The sequence below is a fragment of the Sander vitreus genome, chromosome 22 (genome assembly GCF_031162955.1).
Source record: "Sander vitreus isolate 19-12246 chromosome 22, sanVit1, whole genome shotgun sequence".
Taxonomy (NCBI): Eukaryota; Metazoa; Chordata; class Actinopteri; order Perciformes; family Percidae; genus Sander; species Sander vitreus.
The window spans coordinates 15,280,851-15,299,985 of NC_135876.1; the positions used below are offsets into that span (position 1 = coordinate 15,280,851).

The following is a 19,135-nucleotide window of genomic DNA, read 5'->3' on the forward strand; positions in this document are numbered from 1 at the left end:
ATTATTGCAGGTTTATGATAAGATAAGACTTTATCGATCCCCATTGGAGAATTTACAAGCAGTATAATGTATAAAGTAATTTAAATTAGCCCCATCAATAAGTATAATCCAATAATACATTATTCTGAAATGGGTCCTTCTGCATAATGAGTACTTTTACTTTTGGTACTTATTTAGATGCTAATACTTTTGTACTTTTACTTAACTTTTGAATGCAGGACTTTTACATGTAACAGAGCAGGCTACCTCCTCCTCCACCACAAGCAGTTAGTAGAAGAATAAAGGGATACAATGCAAATAGCTTGTAGGCTATAGGCCTACTTAAGTAAAGTAGACCTACAATCATCCCAAAATTGTTGGCTACTTAAAATAGTAATTTAGTAAATGTAGGCTACTTGGTTACTTTCTACAACCAAATACTGTGGAAATTAAGTGTAGAAAATAAATAAATAGAAGATGAATCATCATATCTGGCCTGTTGAGTGATTTATACCCTATCAAAGTTGTTGTTTCAAATGTGGAATTGGAGATATAATCCTAATCTGAAATTTAAATCAATCACTTACTATGACAAAACCTGTTTAGTGAATGTATGGAAAGTGTTTAAACCGAAACTGGACTACAGAGAGGGTTTTAATCCTGATGCCGTTTAGCCTACTCTTTTTTGGGGGGGAGGTTATCTGCTGCACAGCAGAAATGACTATTAAAAGAGGAAACACAAGGAACACAAATTTTATGATTTATGAGAGTCCAACCAGTCTGTATCATGGATGTATAGGCCTAATAAGTATAAGTCTGTACTGGCTGAATTGGCTGAATTGAGTCACTTCCCAGCAGTGTTTTGAACGGGATAGTCAGCTGTCACATCCAAACACAGCCACGCCTCGGACTAAACCATATGGCTGTATGAGGGAGAACAAAAATATATATTAAAATATATTTAAGAGACTTTCTTCCTGAAACTTTAAACGATTAACACTAGAGATATAAAATTAGTTTTAATAGTTTATTTACGACTCGGATAGGCTATTTGTTGTCTAGTCGGTTTGTGACATCATTTGAAAAGTAAACACCCCTACGCCGATGGTATGATTCAAAATAGCAAAACAACAGCAAAACTACGCAGAACATCGAGATTCATAGCATCATTTTGGTTCGCAGCAGACGAAAAGCTCTAAAAACCCAGTGTGCACTCCACTATCTGCCCAGCACCAAACAGCAGACAGACACAAAACATAGTGGAGCATTCAGCAGCTAAAGAGAGGGAATATTGGATTTAACTACATTTTTCAGGGCAACATTTCAACATAACTTCAAAATAAATGCTATAACGGTGATACATGTCTGCTGGATGTATTAACTATTTGCTAATAAGTTAGACATATAATACGATCAGTGTTGTGCTTGTTATTTCTGCTACTTTTTTAAATGGCCAAGACCAAGATCTTCTGTAACTTTACTTTTCCTTAAAGTTAAAGTTCATACTAAAAGTGGAGGCTATTATTTAAAAAACTATCAAATCTAATTGTGATAATTAACTTACCACAGAGACAGTTGTTTCTGTTATGTGTTTGACCGCATACATTTTTAGGTACCCTCATTTCTACTACGTCATAGAGTTTGAACTTTTTAATTTTTTTGTTTCTAAACCTACAAAATGATGACCCTAAGACGCTATTTTCCAAGCTACTATAGCGGTCATATTTCATCAGACCCGCGTGAGCTCGGTTTCCATAGGAAATCAGCTGTTGAGGCTTTCCTCCCCATTTGTCACTCTGGCTGAGGAGTAGGGATGGATGGATCAATACTGTGGGATCAATACTACTCATTTGGTATTGATTCCTTTAAACAATAATTCAATAATAAAATATTAAACAAAACGGGGCTAGCTGCATCACATTTAAACGTTTTCAGCACTTTTGTATAATGTTTGTGCCAAAATAGCCTTGAGTCCCGTCACATGACTGTGGAAACCTATGTGACAGAACTAGTGTGCACTGCGCAGCCGTGGCGTGCCCGCACAGTTCCGCATGTGGAGATACACTATTTGTGACAAAAAAGTGGCACACAGCAGCTACAGCAGCAACATGTGTAACCTCTTCAACCATTTTAAAACAACACACCCTGAAAGTTGGAGGCTGAACAAAAACATGAAGAATGTAAAAAGTTTACTTGCTTTTTCATGTAGGTACAGAAGATTAGAAAATCTTCACAAAACAATCAAAATGTTTAGTAACTTGTATTTCACCTATAGTGCAACGTCAGTAAAGATGTGGAACAGGCTAATCCATATTATATGTGTGCTGTCATTGAGTGTGATATTAAATTACTTTTCAACCTAAAGGTCCCTTCAAGAGTGCATTTCAGGAGAAATATGGACTTCCAAGAGGTTAAATGTTGACTAAATGTAAAGCAACATTTTTCAGAGTGTAGAGCCATGATATCTGCCCTATAACAAAAGTGCAACATAGTTGTGGCTTAGAAGTGAAGATGAAGTGCTGTAACTTTATACCACAGTAACAAATGTACAACAATAATCACAATGATGAACATTAAACATATTTGAGAAGACATTATTGCTTTTTCATTTCCAATACATAGTCAACATGTAGCTTAAAATAAAATGTGTATTCTTTAATGAATTTGATTATTTACACCAACCACTGCATCATTCAAAAGTAAATGTAGTTAGTTGCATTATAAACCGTGTTTCAGGCTTCATACATAGCTGGTGGAAAATGACCACATATATTAAACAAAAGTGTTTGCTGTGACCCAACCCCGCCTTTAAGACATTTGGATGAGTCGTGCAGTCTCCACATACCTCCATATAGTTTGAATAATACTGTGTAAACTAAGCAGACATTTAGGAATCACACCCACTGCACTGGGTTCGGTCGATAGTCGAATCTCAGGTTGAAGAGGAACAATGCGGATTCCGTCCTGGTCGTGGAACAACGGACCAGATCTTTACTCTCGCAAGGATCCTGGAGGGAGCCTGGGAGTATGCCCAACCAGTCTACATGTGTTTTGTGGATCTGGAGAAGGCGTATGACCGGGTGCCCCGGGAGATACTGTGGGAGGTGCTGCGGGAGTACGGGGTGAGGGGGTCCCTTCTCAGGGCCATCCAATCTCTGTACGACCAAAGCGAGAGCTGTGTCCGGGTTCTCGGCAGTAAGTCGGACTCGTTTCAGGTGAGAGTTGGCCTCCGCCAGGGCTGCGCTTTGTCACCAATCCTGTTTGTAGTATTTATGGACAGGATATCGAGGCGTAGTCGGGGTGGAGAGGGGTTGCAGTTCGGTGGGCTGGGGATCTCATCGCTGCTTTTTGCAGATGATGTGGTCCTGATGGCATCATCGGCCTGTGACCTTCAGCACTCACTGGATCGGTTCGCAGCCGAGTGTGAAGCGGCTGGGATGAGGATCAGCACCTCTAAATCGGAGGCCATGGTTCTCAGCAGGAAACCGATGGAGTGCCTTCTCCAGGTAGGGAATGAGTCCTTACCCCAAGTGAAGGAGTTCAAGTACCTTGGGGTCTTGTTCGCGAGTGAGGGGACAATGGAGCGGGAGATTGGTCGGAGAATCGGCACAGCAGGTGCGGTATTACATTCAATTTATCGCACCGTTGTGACGAAAAGAGAGCTGAGCCAGAAGGCAAAGCTCTCAATCTACCCGGTCAGTTTTTGTTCCTACCCTCACCTATGGTCATGAAGGCTGGGTCATGACCGAAAGAACAACATCCAGGGTACAAGCGGCCGAAATGGGTTTCCTCAGGAGGGTAGCTGGCGTCTCCCTTAGAGATAGGGTGAGAAGCTCAGTTATCCGTGAGGAGCTCGGAGTAGAGCCGCTGCTCCTTTGCGTCGAAAGGAGCCAGTTGAGGTGGTTCGGGCATCTGGTAAGGATGCCCCCTGGGCGCCTCCCTAGGGAGGTGTTCCAGGCACGTCCAGCTGGGAGGAGGCCTCGGGGGAGACCCAGGACTAGGTGGAGGGATTATATCTCTAACCTGGCCTGGGAACGCCTCGGGATCCCCCAGTTGGAGCTGGTTAATGTGGCCCGGGAAAGGGAAGTTTGGGGTCCCCTGCTGGAGCTGCTACCCCCGCGACCCGACCCCGGATAAGCGGATGAAGATGGATGGATGGATGGACCCACTGCACTGGAGGTGAATCATCAACTTGTTGACTTTGTTTTTATAGTATGAATATGAAAAAAACTATATACATTTGATCCATCTTTCTAAAAATATGTCATGACGTTTTAATTCACTGCAATTATTGATTCATTTGTTTTAAGGTATATCTATCAACCTCTTTAATAAATAACTATTCTGTAAGTCTATTATTCTGGTACGCAGCACAGGCTACACTGTCTTAACCCACAGGCAAAAACATACAATCACATTTATATTCTGCACTCGGGTGCTCTCACATAAACTAATCTGCTGACCAAGCTGACTAAACTGTAGCCGTCTCTATGACTTTGTACCTCTATTCAGTCAACAGTCCGTCAAGCTCCTGAAGTTCGCGGACAACACCACTCTCATTGGACTCATCTCTGGTGGGGACGAGTCCGCCCACAGGTGGGAGATTAACCACCTGGTGACCTGGTGAAGTCAGAACAACCTGGAGCTAAACGCTGTGAAGACAGTGGAGATGGTAGTGGACTTTAGGAAGGATGCAGCCTCACCCGCCCCCCATCACCGCCCCAGTTGTAGGCTTAGCACTACTGCTTCAAGTGCATTGTATTCATGTTATTTTCTATTAATTATCGCATTCTATGTCTGCTTATGTCATGCAATTTCCTTATTGTACAGTAGGCCTATTTCTTGTATTGAAGGCACAGTACAAATATTATTTATACAAAGTGTTACTGCTTTTAACACATCATAAATACCTGCAGACTCATTTCAATGAGGCTTGGTAATCAGCTGCATGAGTTTCAGATTCAGAAATTTGTGATCTGTATCATGATTAATTATATTAATGCTTACATTTCGCAAAAACAGAATTTCTTCTAAAGAAATCACACATACAACTATCTATTAAATAAAACGTATAAATAAATATTAATTGACATTAGTTATATTACTCAGGCCTCCGAGGGTCGATCTCACCATGTTCACTTCAGTTTTTCAGACAACTGGATGGCGGCGAGGATTCCCCGAGGGCAAGTGCTTACGTGAAGTGAACGAGGGCATGTTGAACCACTATTGAAACGTAGCCAAAGACTATGATGGTGCACTTCTACACTGTCATCATTGAGTCCATCCTCACCTGTTCCATCACCATAGTATGTAGTATCTGTTGCACAGCAGAAGACTGTAAAAAGAGGAAACACCAGAAACACAAGTTTTTCATGACGTTTCCCAGTCCAACCAGCCTTTATCATGGATGTATAATAAAACCAGTCTGGCTGAATTGGCTGAAATGAGTCACTTTCCAGCAGCGGTGTTTTGAACAAGGTAGTCAGCTGTCACGTCTAAACACAGCCGCGCCTCGGACTAAACCATATTGTCTTTAAGAGGGAGAACAAAGAGATATATTAAATATATTTTAAGAGACTTCCTTCCTGATACTTTAGACGATTAACACTAGAAATACAAAAACATATTGTAATAGTTCTATACAAATCAGAGACGGTATATGTTGTTTTAGTCAGTTTGTGACATCGTTTAAAAAGTAAACACCCCTACGCCGATGGTATGACCCACAACGCAGAATCATATGACTCCTGACTATTTAACCGCCTCACTGACTCAAAGCACATCGTTTTCTGTTTTTCGCTGCTTTTTGCAACTTAAAGCTGACAAAATGCCGATGATTTGTGGAGGAACTTCCCCTCCGTCTGCTGCCGACGAAAACATCCAGAAGATTTGTGATCACGTAAGTAGATAAAAAGGAATAATACACGTTGACTTTCTTCTCTCAAAACTATCCCCGCACGTAAACACGACTTGTATTATTTTGATGTTGCCATGATTTCATTTTTACTCAGGTAAAGGCCAGTGCAGAGGCAAAAGCAGGGAAGACTTATGATGTTTTCACAGCCAAGAGCTACACGCAGCAGGTAGTGGCCGGGACCAACTACTTCATCAAGGTAAGTTTTCTTTGCAAAAAAAGCACAATAGCAAAACTACGGAGGCTTTTTCCTTTTTCAGGACTTCTGACGCTCCCTCCAAAACAGACCAATGACTAGAAACCACTTTTACTCTGTTTCAACAAGATCAAGTGATATTTAAAGCGACTGCAGTCAATATTTCTTTTAAATCAACAATGGATCACTTAACTAATTTTATGTAAAAGGGGTCGCTTATGAACCCACAGGAAAAGTCACCAAACCCCTCATTTCTATGATATAGTGAGTTCTGGTTCTGGTTTTCTGGCCCGTAACTTTAATGTTTCATTGGTTCACTCTCACCACTCGAGACTAGCATCATTTTTATTCGCAGCATGGTGAAAAAGCTCTAAAAACCCAGTGTGCACTACCAAACAGCAGACAGACTCTAGCTGGTGAACATTGTAGGATCTATTTATGTTGGTATTTAGTTGTTACTAATGAGTAGTATTGTTTGATTGTTCTAGAGGTTTGCTTTAGATTAGTTTTTTTGATAGTATTTTCTTTTGCTAGTTGTCTAGTTTTTAATTATTTTCTTGTTTTAGAATATTTATTAGTTTTTGCGTAATTAGTATTTTGTTTTGTTTATGAATTGGTCACTGGGCACTCGGTTATATAGTTGGGTACTTCCACCACAGTACAACCAGCATGCACCTAGGTGGGCCTATGTTTTATTTTAAATTTTTACCAGTTTAAGAGAGGCAGCAAGAACCATGATTTCTTTATTCCTTTGTTTGCTTACTTGTTTTGAGAAATAAATCATAAAAAACTCAGAACTTTGCACAGAAGGTGGACTTCTTTTGCCTGTGTACACCACATGCCCATAGTGCATTTATTTTGATTTTACTGACAAATGGCCACTAGTAACTTAGTGGAGCATTTAGCAGCTAAACAAGATATCTTTACTCAGACCACGACAGAGCTTAAAGAAAGCAAATATTGGACTTGCATTCTTCAGGGGGACATAAACATGACTTCAAAGAAATGCTAACGTTGCTGTGTCTGCTGGATGTATAATTAGACATAAAATCAGTGTTGTGCTTTGTTTCTGCTACATTTTAAATGGCCAAGATCTTCTGTAACTTTACTTTTTTCTTCCTTGCAGGTCCATGTGGGAGGAGACGAACATGTTCACCTCCGTGTTTACAAAAAACTCCCATGTTATGGAGGAGACATAGAGCTGAGTAATATGCAGCACTCCAAGAGCCACCAAGACCCTATTGAGTACTTCTAATGGGATCCTGAATGAAGCATCAGTGCCTATAGGCTGCCATCTCATTATAATCAGTTCTGATCAAATTATCCTTAATGAATTATATAAAACAGTGCTATATGCAGATCCCTTTTTCTAACATGTTTGAACAGACTTTGTCATACTGTAGATCATGCTGTAATGTGTCCAAATGGAACTATGTTGTACGAGCTGAATAAATGAAGAATCAGATTGGTTGTGGTATTAAGTGATGCTTGTCTTTGTGAAACGGCTGCAGTCCAGGGCGTACGTCTTGCTGCAGCCTTCTTTATATTATATGTGGGGAAACCCAGAAGATCCCGTCTGACATAGTTTACCTAGATTTGTGTAATAACATTGGGCTACAACTAACTTATTTCCTGAATTTAAACATGCCTGTTTAGGCAAGAACTGTACCCACAGAACTTGTTTTAAACTCTGGAGATCCCCAAAGTTTCAAATGATGCAAATATGGCAGGCTGAATTTGGGAAAATGAGTATACCCAAGACGTTTGAGCCTTTTGTTATTGAACACTGTTTCCTAAAGTATTCCTCAATCTGAACACTAGTTCACTGTTTATAATTTTAGGTATATTATTCCTATAATTTCTGTTTAACATGTGGTACATTTTGGTAACTTATTTCACCTATACATCATGCAACTTCAGTAAATATCTGGAACAAGCTGATTCGTATAGGTGTGCTGTCATACAGTGTGATATTAAATTACTTTTCAAACTAAGGTCCCTTTTAAGAATACATTTCAGGAGAAATATGGACTTCCAAGATGTTAAATGTTGACTAAATGTAAAGCAACATTTTTCAGAATGTAGAGCCATTATATCTGCCCTATAACAAAACATGCAGCTTAAAATGTGTATTCTTTAATGAATTTGATTATTTACACCAACCACTGCATCATTCAAAAGTAAATGTAGTTAGTTGCATTATAAACCATGTTTCAGGCTTCATACATAGCTGGTGGAAAATGACCACATATATTAAACAAAAGTGTTTGCTGTGACCCAACCCCGCCTTTAAGACATTTGGATGAGTCATGCAGTATTGTTCAAACTCCACATACCTATGTGGTACGTGGAGTTTGAACAACACTGTGTAAACTAAGCAGTCATTTATGAATCACACCCACTGCACTGGAGGTGGATCAACTTGTTTCATAGTATACAATACATGTATATATGAAAATATGTTATGCATTGTTACATTGAATTTAAAAAATGTCAATCTATGGCAATTATTGATGCATTTAACAACAATGAAATTACTTTATTAACTTTATCAATTTGTTTTAAGGTATATATTTCAACCTATTTAATTAAGTCTGTAATTACTCAGTATGCAGCACCGGTATAATCTCAACCCAAAGGTTGAAACATAGAATCACATTTATATTCTGCACTCGGGTGCTCTTACATACATGTAACTGTTGAACAAGCTGACTAAACCGCCTGAGACTTTGTTTCTCCATTTTCCAGTGAACGTTTATACCAAAAAAATGCAAATATTCCTCAATGGAAATGATTTTAATTAAGTTAACTGCTAGTCTAATTAAGCTAGTCTGCTTTTACGTGTCTTGAGTGTTTAATTTGTGTCCACATATTTGCTGATTAGTCACCATGATGACATACACAAACGATGTAGTGTAGTTCATCAGATGCTGCAACTCTACTGACCAAGAAACTCTCACTTGATGAGTAATTCCCACAAGTGGCATAAGATTTCTTTAAATCCTCAGTTCACTAGGGAGCAGTGGAAACAGGCTGGAACACGACATTGACATATTCATCACCTTATACTAGTATTATTTACTTACTTATAATATTTATTATGGCTAATTAGTACACAGTTAATTAGTACTACAGAACAGTTGCCTATTTAAACATCCAGCATACATGAAGCAACATTAGCATTCATTCGGAGTCATGTTTCTGGCCACAAAACTGATGATTATCCAGTCCATTATTCTCCAATGAACTCTCCTTTGTTTGGTGCTGAGCAGCTAGTGAACAGTGGGATTAGCAGAGGTTTTTTGTTGCTGAGAACAGCTGCCTGTTGCACCAGACATTCAGAATTACACAATTTGAAACATACTGTTTTTGGGACGTGCCACAGAGAAAGCTTGAATTGGGGAGTAATTCATGAAGAATGAACAACACTAACCACACATGTAATAGCTCCACCCAAAACGTCATGCAGTAGAACCACCTTCCAGTCTGCATCCAGAGATAGTTACACAGTATAAATACATTTAATAACCGGCTGAAAATTAAACACTCAAGACACGTAAAAGCAGACTGTTGCCTTCTCTGTTAACTTTAACAATGACTAGCGTAGAGCTTGGAGGATGGTCTGAGGTGCAGCTGCAACTGAGGAAACTCAGAAGATCTGTGATCAGGTGAGTCTCAATCTACCTTTATTCTTCACAACCTCTACACACACAACTCTCTGGTTTGCATTTCAGTCTGGATTTACATCATACTTTCATTATACACAGGTGAAGCACCAAGTGGAGGAAAAGACAGGCAAGAACTATGTGGAATACAGAGCTGTTGAATACAGGAATCAGCTTGAGAATGGAGAAACATTTCTCATCAAGGTAAATAATATTGTAAATAGATGTGTCTTTACAGGTTGAATTAATTGTGACATTCAGTTGAATTAAATGTCATGTCAAATTCATGGCAGGACAGTAAAGACCAGTTAAACACATACCTGATGGTAGAAGATCCTCACTGTTCAATAACAACAGGATCATTTTCCATTTTTTTTCCTGCAGGTTCATGTTGGAGGAACGGACTACATTCATCTGAAGGTCCACCAAATAATTCCTCTTGTCAGAGACGTGCCGAGCCCAGAAGATATTCTACAAGGTGTAGAGCAGCACAAAACCAAAGATGACCCCCTCGTACCTTTTACAAACTGATTAAACAACCTGTTTCAACAGTGAAATACTTACAGGCTGCAGTCTCATATTAAAATGCTCTGCTTCTTTATTCTGAAATGATTTGACGTTGATTTTGAATGTATTACAGATAAAGATATTTGGTGGAATGCATTACATGCTAAAGAAACAATAAAGATTGAAGCATTAAAACAATCTTTATATCTCTTGTGGTTCTTATATGCATCATTTTGTCTTTTGTTAAGTCTGATTACTAAAATAAAAGTCGCCTTGGCTGCAAAAAATGATTATAAATAAATTAAAAAAGGTAAATCCATCGCTTAAGTTAACACATACCTTAATAGGCATTTTTTAACCTTCTGATTACCGGGAAACACTTTCTTAGTCAGTTAGTTGACGGGTGCCCTCGAGGAGGAAAATGTATTTTTATACTTTCTTCTGAGATTACTGAGTGAGGAGCGTACAGAATGTAACCAAATGAGGAAATACACTGACATTAAGTCCTGTCTGCCAATTTTCCTGAACGAAGAAAAAACAAAGAATACTAACCACGTTAAGAGTCTACAACCTGCTGTACAACATATGTCAATCCACATGACAGTTGTTAAAGGTCCAGTGTGTAACGTGTTTAGTTGTTGTCCTTTATCTGTAGCTATCCCATACAAGTATTTTCTGGAATGACTTTAGTTTAATTTTGTGCACTGTGGATTACTCTATGCAAAGAAAGAAAGAAAGAAAGCCTACTGAAGCATGTTGCATGTTGTATTTTCATCTTGTATCGCGGTGAACCCAATCTTATTAATAATTTATCAGATCATCTATTAATACTACTCAAAAGTATTTTTTTTTTTTTTTATGTATAATATCTGTATAATAATATAGTCCAGAGTATCTCCAAATATCAGGGAAGAGGTGCTGCTGCAGCAGCCAAAGCTGAACAGAGTAGGCAGATGTCTATCTGGATGGAATGGTTACAAATAAATTACAAAAGGTAAATAAATCCCTTCAGTTTGCACAAAGCTTTTGCACTGGGATGAAAAAAATAAATAAAACTTCCTCATGTTTTGAGTTCTGATTACACAAATCAGGCAACATCTTCTTACTTTAACTTCCTTGGCGGGTGCCCTGGAGAAGGAACATATTATAAACTATGAACTATAGTAAACTATAAACTGGAATTAAAAAGGTAAATCAATTGCTTGCTTTGGCTGCAAACCGTTTTCATACTTTCTTCTGAGGAATTAGTCCCAATGAAATCTGTCCACAGTGAGTTTTGGTGGATCCTGAGTAACTGGGACACAGTTTCTGTAAATTACAGTAAAATAAATATGACACAATTGGGAGGAAAAGTTTTGTTTTGTGATTTGGGAACCTCAGCCTGACGAGGAGTGTCTTTCAGTGAGCCTTCCAGCATATTGCTCACATATTACAGCCTTGTGGTATTTGGAAAGTACTTTTTTTAAATAATTGTGTGATTTTATTTATTGCAGGTGAACATTGGATACAGTGTGAACTGGTTAATACAAGCAATATATATTTTTTCCATTGAAATATGTTACTTGAATATTTTACATTATATTTTTTCTTCTATATGCTTCAAAAGGTTTGAATAACATTTGCCCCCCTCACGTGTTAAAACAGAAATTACACTAGTCATCTGAAGTTTGGCGTAGGCTTTGATTTACCTTTTGTTCACTAGTTATTTTCTAGGTCTTTTAATCATTCTTTTCTAAATCTCAGATTTTCATTTCGTCATGTGTGTTATATTACTTCTATTTCTATACTATAAATTCTCACTAGATGACTGTTGTTCTAAAACATTGCCCCCAGGCGTCAGCTAACTGGGCTGAGCCCCGTTGTTTTTTGATTATTTGTATGGATTTATAGGCCTACCTTTGAGCACTAGATGGAGTATGAGTGCTGTCTGTTGTTAAGGACTGCTAAGTTTTTGTCCTGGCCCATACATGAGGTGGATTTTTAATAACATGCAACATTATAGCTATGTGTTTATTTTAGAGGTAGCAAATGGCCATCACACTTGGACAGGAGCAACATGTTTGTACGTTTATAAAACCAATGTATTACTTGGAAAGTAACTGCTAGTATATTTGGCATCAAAATAATCCGAAGCTTTGATTTCCTGTAAGTAATCCTAATGTGTGTATATATATATAGTATCTCACAAAAGTGAGTACACCTCTCACATTTTAGTAAATATTTCATTATATCTTTAAATGGGACAACACTGAAGAAATTACACTTTGCTACAATGTAAAGTATTAAGTGTACAGCTTGTATAACAGTGTAAATGTGCTGTCCCCTCAAAATAACTCAACACAGAGCCATTAATGTCTAAACCGCTGGCAACAAAAGTGAGTACACCCCTATGTTAAATTCCCATAGAGGCAGGCCAGTTATTTCATGGATCCAGGATACTATGCATCCTGATAAAGTATATAAAGATATAGTATCCTGGATCCATGAAATAACTGGCCTTTAAAAATAAAAATCTGCCTGCCTCTATGGGAATTTAACATAGGGGTGTACTCACTTTTGTTGCCAGCGGTTTAGACATTAATGGCTCTGTGTTGAGTTATTTTGAGGGGACAGCACATTTACACTGTTATACAAGCTGTACACTTAATACTTTACATTGTAGCAAAGTGTAATTTCTTCAGTGTTGTCCCATTAAAAGATATAATGAAATATTTACTAAAATGTGAGGGGTGTACTCACTTTTGTGAGATACTGTATATATATATATATATACATAATATTACCCTTAAATTCTTGGTTCAAGCTAAATAAATAAATAAATAAAAGACATCAGTGATAGGCATATTGTAATGCGACCTGTTGTCATTGTTTTTATGGTCATTGTGTAATTAGGGACAAAGTGTTACTGTTGGGAGACAAATGTCGTCCATGTTCTGGTACCAGAGTTGATTCTGAGAGCTGTATCAGTGTTCTGGTTTCTCCAGTAGCCTACATTTTAGATTGTTATATTAACTGCTGTGCTGAGATGAATGTCGGTTAAGAGAGATGTCTGAACAGTTTTGAAAAAGTTAACTCAGTATAGAGAATAGTGAGTTATCAATTGTCATTGTTGTTGTGAAATAGCTGCATGTGAGGGCGTTTCAGCTGGCAAAGAAGAAAAGTGAAGAAAAAGGAGTTGGACAAAGACATAAGACACACAAACAAGTCCAGGCTTAAATGCAGCTGTTGCCATCGCTCCAGGTTCTTGAGTGATTTACGATCTTAAGATTACACCGTCCCTTTATGCAAATCATATCTAACAAACTAATAAACAAGAAATAAGTGATAAACACTGTAAGATATGCTCAGAATCGGGGTTATAGAGCATTGTAAGCCAACAGGAAAATCTTCTTATTTTTAGATGTTAGACTATCAATATTTATTACCATTAAACTCTGACTTGTTGAGTTTTAACTGTTCAATAATTTGTCTTAGAGTAAAGTTTAAACCAAACATGCTACTTTAGGTTTGGACATACCCTTTTTGAGAAGTGCCACAGAGAAAGTTTGAATTATGGAGTAATACATGAAGCATGAACAACACTAACTCTACCTGTACTGTAGCTCCACCCAAAATGTCATGCAGTAGAGCCACCTTCCAGTCTGCATCCAGAGGTAGTTACACAGTATAAATACATTTAATAACCAGCTGAAAATTAAACACTCAAGACACGTAAAAGCAGACTGTTGACTTGTCTGTTAACTTCAGACTTCAGACTTGTGACAATGGCAACCAAACTTCCTAAAGTGCCTGAACGCCAAAAGCCTGGAATGCTTGGAGGACAGAGTGAGGTAAAGGATGCCACTAAGGAAATTCAGAGGATTTGTGATCAGGTGAGCTTCAATCTACCTACATTCTTCAAAACCTCCACACACACAACTCACTTGAATGCATTTACATCATATTTTATTTACACAGGTGAAGGGCCAAGTGGAAGTAAAGACGAAGAAGAAATATGTGAAATTCACAGCAGTGAATTACACATCTCAGTCTACGAATCCACCTAAACTCCGTATCAAGGTAAAACATTGTGGTTGGTGAAAAGGAAGTTTGAAAGCATCAGATGTCTGTCTTTGTATAGGCCAATATACAGGTTGAGTTAATTGTGACATCCAGTAGAATCTAATGTCATGTCAAATCCATGGCAGGACAGTAAACACCAGTTAACCCTCAAGGGTCTGGGGGTATTTTCAGCCACACATATGATTTTGGCATGCTCTGATGTTATCAACTTGAACAAATCTAAGCAGTATTTTCAAAGTCACATGGATTTTTCTATTCAGCAAAAGTTCAGATACAATAACATCTAAGTAGAATGTATTTTCATGATTGTAAATGATGTTTTAAAACTGTGCTGAAATTTGTCAAAAAACATGACCTTACATTGTGACGAACCGTTTTAGTCACTTGAGGTGATTCAGTGAAGTCTCAGGTTTGTACCAATCACACTTTCATCTGCTCCACTGTTTTATATAATTAAACAGATTACTGATGGTAGAAGACACTGTTCAGCAACACAAGATCAAGATGGATGTTTTTCAGATGTCCACGTTACCTCTCTTTTTCCTGCAGGTTCACACTGGAGGAGAACACTACATCCATCTGATGGTCTCACAGTCACTTCGCAATGGCAAAGAAGAGATTGAGCTGCTCGGTCAACAGGAGAACAGAACCAAAGACGACATCCTAGTCTGATCACACAATCAGTTTCAACAGTGAAATACTTACAGGCTGCAGTTTCATATTAAAATGCTCTGTTCTTCATTCTGAAAGCACTACCTCTTAAAGAAATAATAAAGAAATTCTTTCAAAATTCTATATTTCTTGTGGTTCTTATATGCAGCTTTTGCTTTTATTATGTGAAGCCAGATTTCTAAAATAGATGCTGTCTTGGCTGGAATGGTTGCAGACCAGGAAACATTTTCTTACAGTCAGTTACTTGACAGGTTCACTGGAGGACTCGGAGGGAAATATATTTCATAGAGAGAGAGAGAGAGAGAGAGAGAGAGAGAGAGAGAGAGAATAGTACCCAACAACAGTATACAGTCAGTGTTGTGGTACCAGAGTTGATTCTGAAATCTGAGGCAATGTGTTTTGGTTGCTTCAGTAGCCTACATTTAAGATGTTGGAGAAATGTCATAAAATCTCAACAAATCTGATTCATCTTGTACAAAATTCATGAAAATAGTTCCATTTTAACATATTTCTTATACCATGATGGACAGTAAGATACAGTAGTTTTTACATGCTGCAAAACTGCATTTAACAACCCCGCCCCACCCATCAGGATCTGCATGGCCACTTTATATAAAAGAAGACACTCTTCCTTTATGTTGCACATTTCAAATATCTTATCTTTAGTTTTCTGTATTGTTTGATTTTGCCTTACAATTGCACTATTTACTTATCTTTCTTTATCTTATTTGTACATATTATCTTTTTTAACTTTATTTGTATATATTTCTTATCTTTTAGATTATACTTGTTGTACGTGTCCTTATTGCAGCGTGGGTCGGAGAGAAACGTATTTTCAGTTGTTCTGTATGTCTGGCACATATTGCAGAATTGACAATAAGGTCACTGTTGTGGGCAACTTTGTCACTTGGAGTGAGCTGAACCACCTGCAGCTCAATGTGACAAAAACGAAGGAGCTCGTAGTGGATCTGAGGAGGGCAAAATCATCTGGGACCCCTGTTTCCATCTAGGGGGTCCCTGTGGACACTGTTGAGGAGTACAAGTACCTGGGGGTGTACTTAAACAATAAGCTGGACTGGACTAGACACGCCAAGGCTGTCTACAAAAAGGGCCAAAGTCGACTCTTTTTCCTCAGGAGGCTGAGGTCCTTTAACATCTGTCGGACGATGCTGAGGATGTTCTATCAGTCTGTTGTGGTCAGTGCTATCTTCTTCACTGTCACATGCTGGGACAGTGGGATGAAGGTTGCAGACACCAACAGACTGAACAAACTGATCAGGAGGGCTGGTGATGTCGTGGGGGAGGAGCTAGACACATTAACGACCGTGGCTGAGAGGAGGATGCTGTCCAGGCTTCAGTCCATCTTGGATAATGTCTCACACCCTCTCTACGACACACTGGCCCAGCAGAGGAGCACCTTCAGCAGAAGACTCCTCTCACCCAGATACACCACAAAGCACCACAGGAAATCTTTCCTGCCTGTGGTCATTAAACTTTACAACGCCTCCCTCAGAGAGTCACACACCCCCTCTCTGTAACATCTCATCTCAAACATAGACAATCACTTCTCTTTTTTATTGCAATATAATCATCTTAACAGACAATCATTTCTCTTTTGTATTGCACTATTTGCACATTAACATTGTACATTTCATATTTTATATATTATTACTGTATATTTGTTTTTATTATATATGTTAAAAGTCTGGATAATATATGTTGTTTGTATATGTTGTTTGTATACCTGGAGTGGTAACAAAAATAATTTCCCCCCTGGGATTATTAAAGTATTTCTGATTCTGATTCTGATTCTGACTTGACTTGACTTGTTTTATATAATGAGTCAGGATAACAACTGTATGTGTTGTTTTTCTTTCTGTGGGAATTTGTGAAATAGTTGCAGGCTAAGGCGGTTTTAACTGGCAGGCAGTGTGCAGAAAAAGGGTTAGGCAAAGAAATGTTTCCACAGACCCAATGAAGACACAAACAAGTCTATTCATTGTGTGGGAACATGTTCCAAAAAAAGTAAAAAGGCAGCACAGCTCAGATTTCAAGTTGGGGAGGATAAAATACTCACATTTCACTCACGAGACTGAACTAGAGCCCGACCGATATATCGGCGGGCCGATATTACCAGCTGATATTAAGCATTTTCCAAACTATCGGTATCGGCATTTATAATGGCCGATAAATGAATATTTAATATTTAATAATAAATAATAATAATAATAATAAAAACGGACGATACACCCTTCAACCATGTTATGAGTGTTGGCGTTGCAGTTTATCCACCAGAGGGCGCTCTACAACTCCCTGTTGGCAACACTCGTGTTTAACCCTTTAAGTTTCATATCTTAAGTTTGTATTTTTATACATTTTATTTATCAGAACTTTAATATACAGTATTTTGATATTCCTCTGTTCTGTTGTGACAATAAAACACTATCATTTTATTTTAGTGAGGACTCATAAATACCTACAAGAAATCTGTTTATGTTATGTTACGCGTTTCTGGATTTATTTTTATATATATATATTGCCCAATATATCGGAATATCGGATTTTTAAATCACCAAATATTTGTATCGATATCGGCCTTAAAAATCCTCGGGCTCTAGAACGAACACTCCCATAAGTTGTTTGTTCAAGCAGTAATAAGACTCATATTTCTGTGTATAGTGACGGCACCCTCTAGTGGCCTTCTGCAATTATGACGTAAGCAAAACAGTAAGTAAGGTGAAGAAGTTTTTTTATTCTTTTTTTTATTGCTTTAGTTTAAACAGGAGCAGTACAGTAAAAATCTGTATTACAATGTACACAGTTATCACTGCTATATCAAGAAATATAGTCAAGAAATACAGTGCAGGAATTTTACATCAAATAAATGTAAAGATAAACAAATAAAATAAACAAACAAAAATTAAATCTTTAAAAAACTTTCAGGTCTGAAGTAGCCTAGTTGAAATCAATTTGAAATGTCTAAATAATCTTATGCCTGCTGGAGCTGCTACCCCCGCGACCCGACCCCGGATAAGCGGACGAAGATGGATGGATGGATGGATAAATAATCTTATAATTTTTGCCAATTTAGAGCTCCTGAGTTTTAAGTTTTCTATGTTGGTCAGATGGGTTTCAAAATTTGTATTTAAAAAAAGGGGAGAGTATTTTTTTAAGCCAACTGTCCTCCCACAAGACGCTAAACGACCTATATGGTCGTATAGTTCGGAGTATTTTTTGTCTTTTGATTAGTTAGATTTAGTTCCAAAAACAAATGGCCACTGTTGACATTGTTCCAGATTATTGATGGCTATGTGTGGAAAATCACAAGATCCACTGTGACATATTATTTTACATAGTTTTGTGCGATAACATGGGGGTACAACCCTACTGCCTTGTGGACTAAACTCCTGCTGTGTAGTTGAACATTATTCAAACAAACCCACAGAACTTTATTTCAACTTCTAGTGGAGATCCCAAGTTTCTAATGATACCAAATGTCAGGTTGAATTTAGGAAAATGTTAAATAAATATAGCCTATGCACAATTTCTCCCCAGTCACTGAATAATATAATCATTAATATTGTTAAATGTATTACTGAATCTTAACAGTTAATACTTAGGCTACAGGCTGCAGTCGAATATTAAAATGCTCTGCTTCTCTTTAAAAAAAAAAAAATGTATTAACACTCAGATATAGATATTTGGTGTTGGGAAGCAGCAAGTTTAATGCACTACCATCTAAGAGATAATAAAGATTAAAACATTAAAATCTATATTTCTTGTGTTTCTTATACATTTTGTTTTTCTTTTGTGAAGTCAGAGATCTAAATAGATGTCATCTTGGATGGGATGGTAACAAAAAAGAAAAAGGTAATTAAATTTGTATAGTTTACACCCACCTTACCACAGACTTAGCTTTTTAACCTTCTCATGTTGTGAGTTCTGATTACACTGTGGAGGAAGGTCTGGCAATGCGAGACTAGATTACACAAACCAGGAAACAGTTTATTAATGTCAATTACCTGATGGGTGCTCTAGATGAGGATAGTATATTTCATACTTTCTTCTCAGATCAACGAGTGGGGAACATACAGAATCCAACCAAAATCAAAAACAAAGAAGACTAACAATATTAAGAGT

General features: G+C 37.8%; 3 protein-coding genes and 1 long non-coding RNA gene across 6 annotated transcripts; 3 read left to right on the forward strand and 1 right to left on the reverse strand.

Annotated features, from left to right (window-relative positions):
* Window positions 1-2,177: 2,177 nt before the first annotated feature.
* LOC144537245 (uncharacterized) lies at window positions 2,178-5,448 on the reverse strand. 3 transcript variants are annotated; one of them, XR_013503836.1, is made up of 3 exons: window positions 5,270-5,448; window positions 4,482-4,631; window positions 2,178-4,152 (listed from the first exon to the last, which is right to left on the reverse strand). It is a non-coding gene; the product is annotated as an uncharacterized LOC144537245 (long non-coding RNA). The 3 variants fall into 3 exon arrangements; XR_013503834.1 differs by having other exon boundaries at window positions 5,110-5,448; XR_013503835.1 differs by having other exon boundaries at window positions 5,085-5,448.
* Window positions 5,449-5,740: 292 nt separating this feature from the next.
* On the forward strand, window positions 5,741-7,554 carry LOC144537244 (cystatin-B-like). The gene is made up of 3 exons (XM_078280808.1): window positions 5,741-5,878; window positions 5,991-6,092; window positions 7,216-7,554. The coding sequence occupies exons 1-3, from the start codon at window positions 5,807-5,809 to the stop codon at window positions 7,342-7,344; spliced, it is 303 nt and encodes a 100-aa protein (XP_078136934.1). The 5' UTR covers window positions 5,741-5,806; the 3' UTR covers window positions 7,345-7,554.
* Window positions 7,555-9,560: 2,006 nt separating this feature from the next.
* On the forward strand, window positions 9,561-10,444 carry LOC144537212 (cystatin-A1-like). Its single transcript, XM_078280737.1, is given in 4 exon segments — window positions 9,561-9,720; window positions 9,723-9,757; window positions 9,857-9,958; window positions 10,139-10,444. Coding segments are annotated over 4 exon segments (321 nt in total). The 5' UTR covers window positions 9,561-9,683; the 3' UTR covers window positions 10,286-10,444.
* A 3,440-nt stretch (window positions 10,445-13,884) lies between these two features.
* Window positions 13,885-15,118, forward strand: LOC144537381 (cystatin-A5-like). The gene is made up of 3 exons (XM_078281061.1): window positions 13,885-14,133; window positions 14,219-14,320; window positions 14,873-15,118. The coding sequence occupies exons 1-3, from the start codon at window positions 14,026-14,028 to the stop codon at window positions 14,993-14,995; spliced, it is 333 nt and encodes a 110-aa protein (XP_078137187.1). The 5' UTR covers window positions 13,885-14,025; the 3' UTR covers window positions 14,996-15,118.
* Window positions 15,119-19,135: the final 4,017 nt, after the last annotated feature.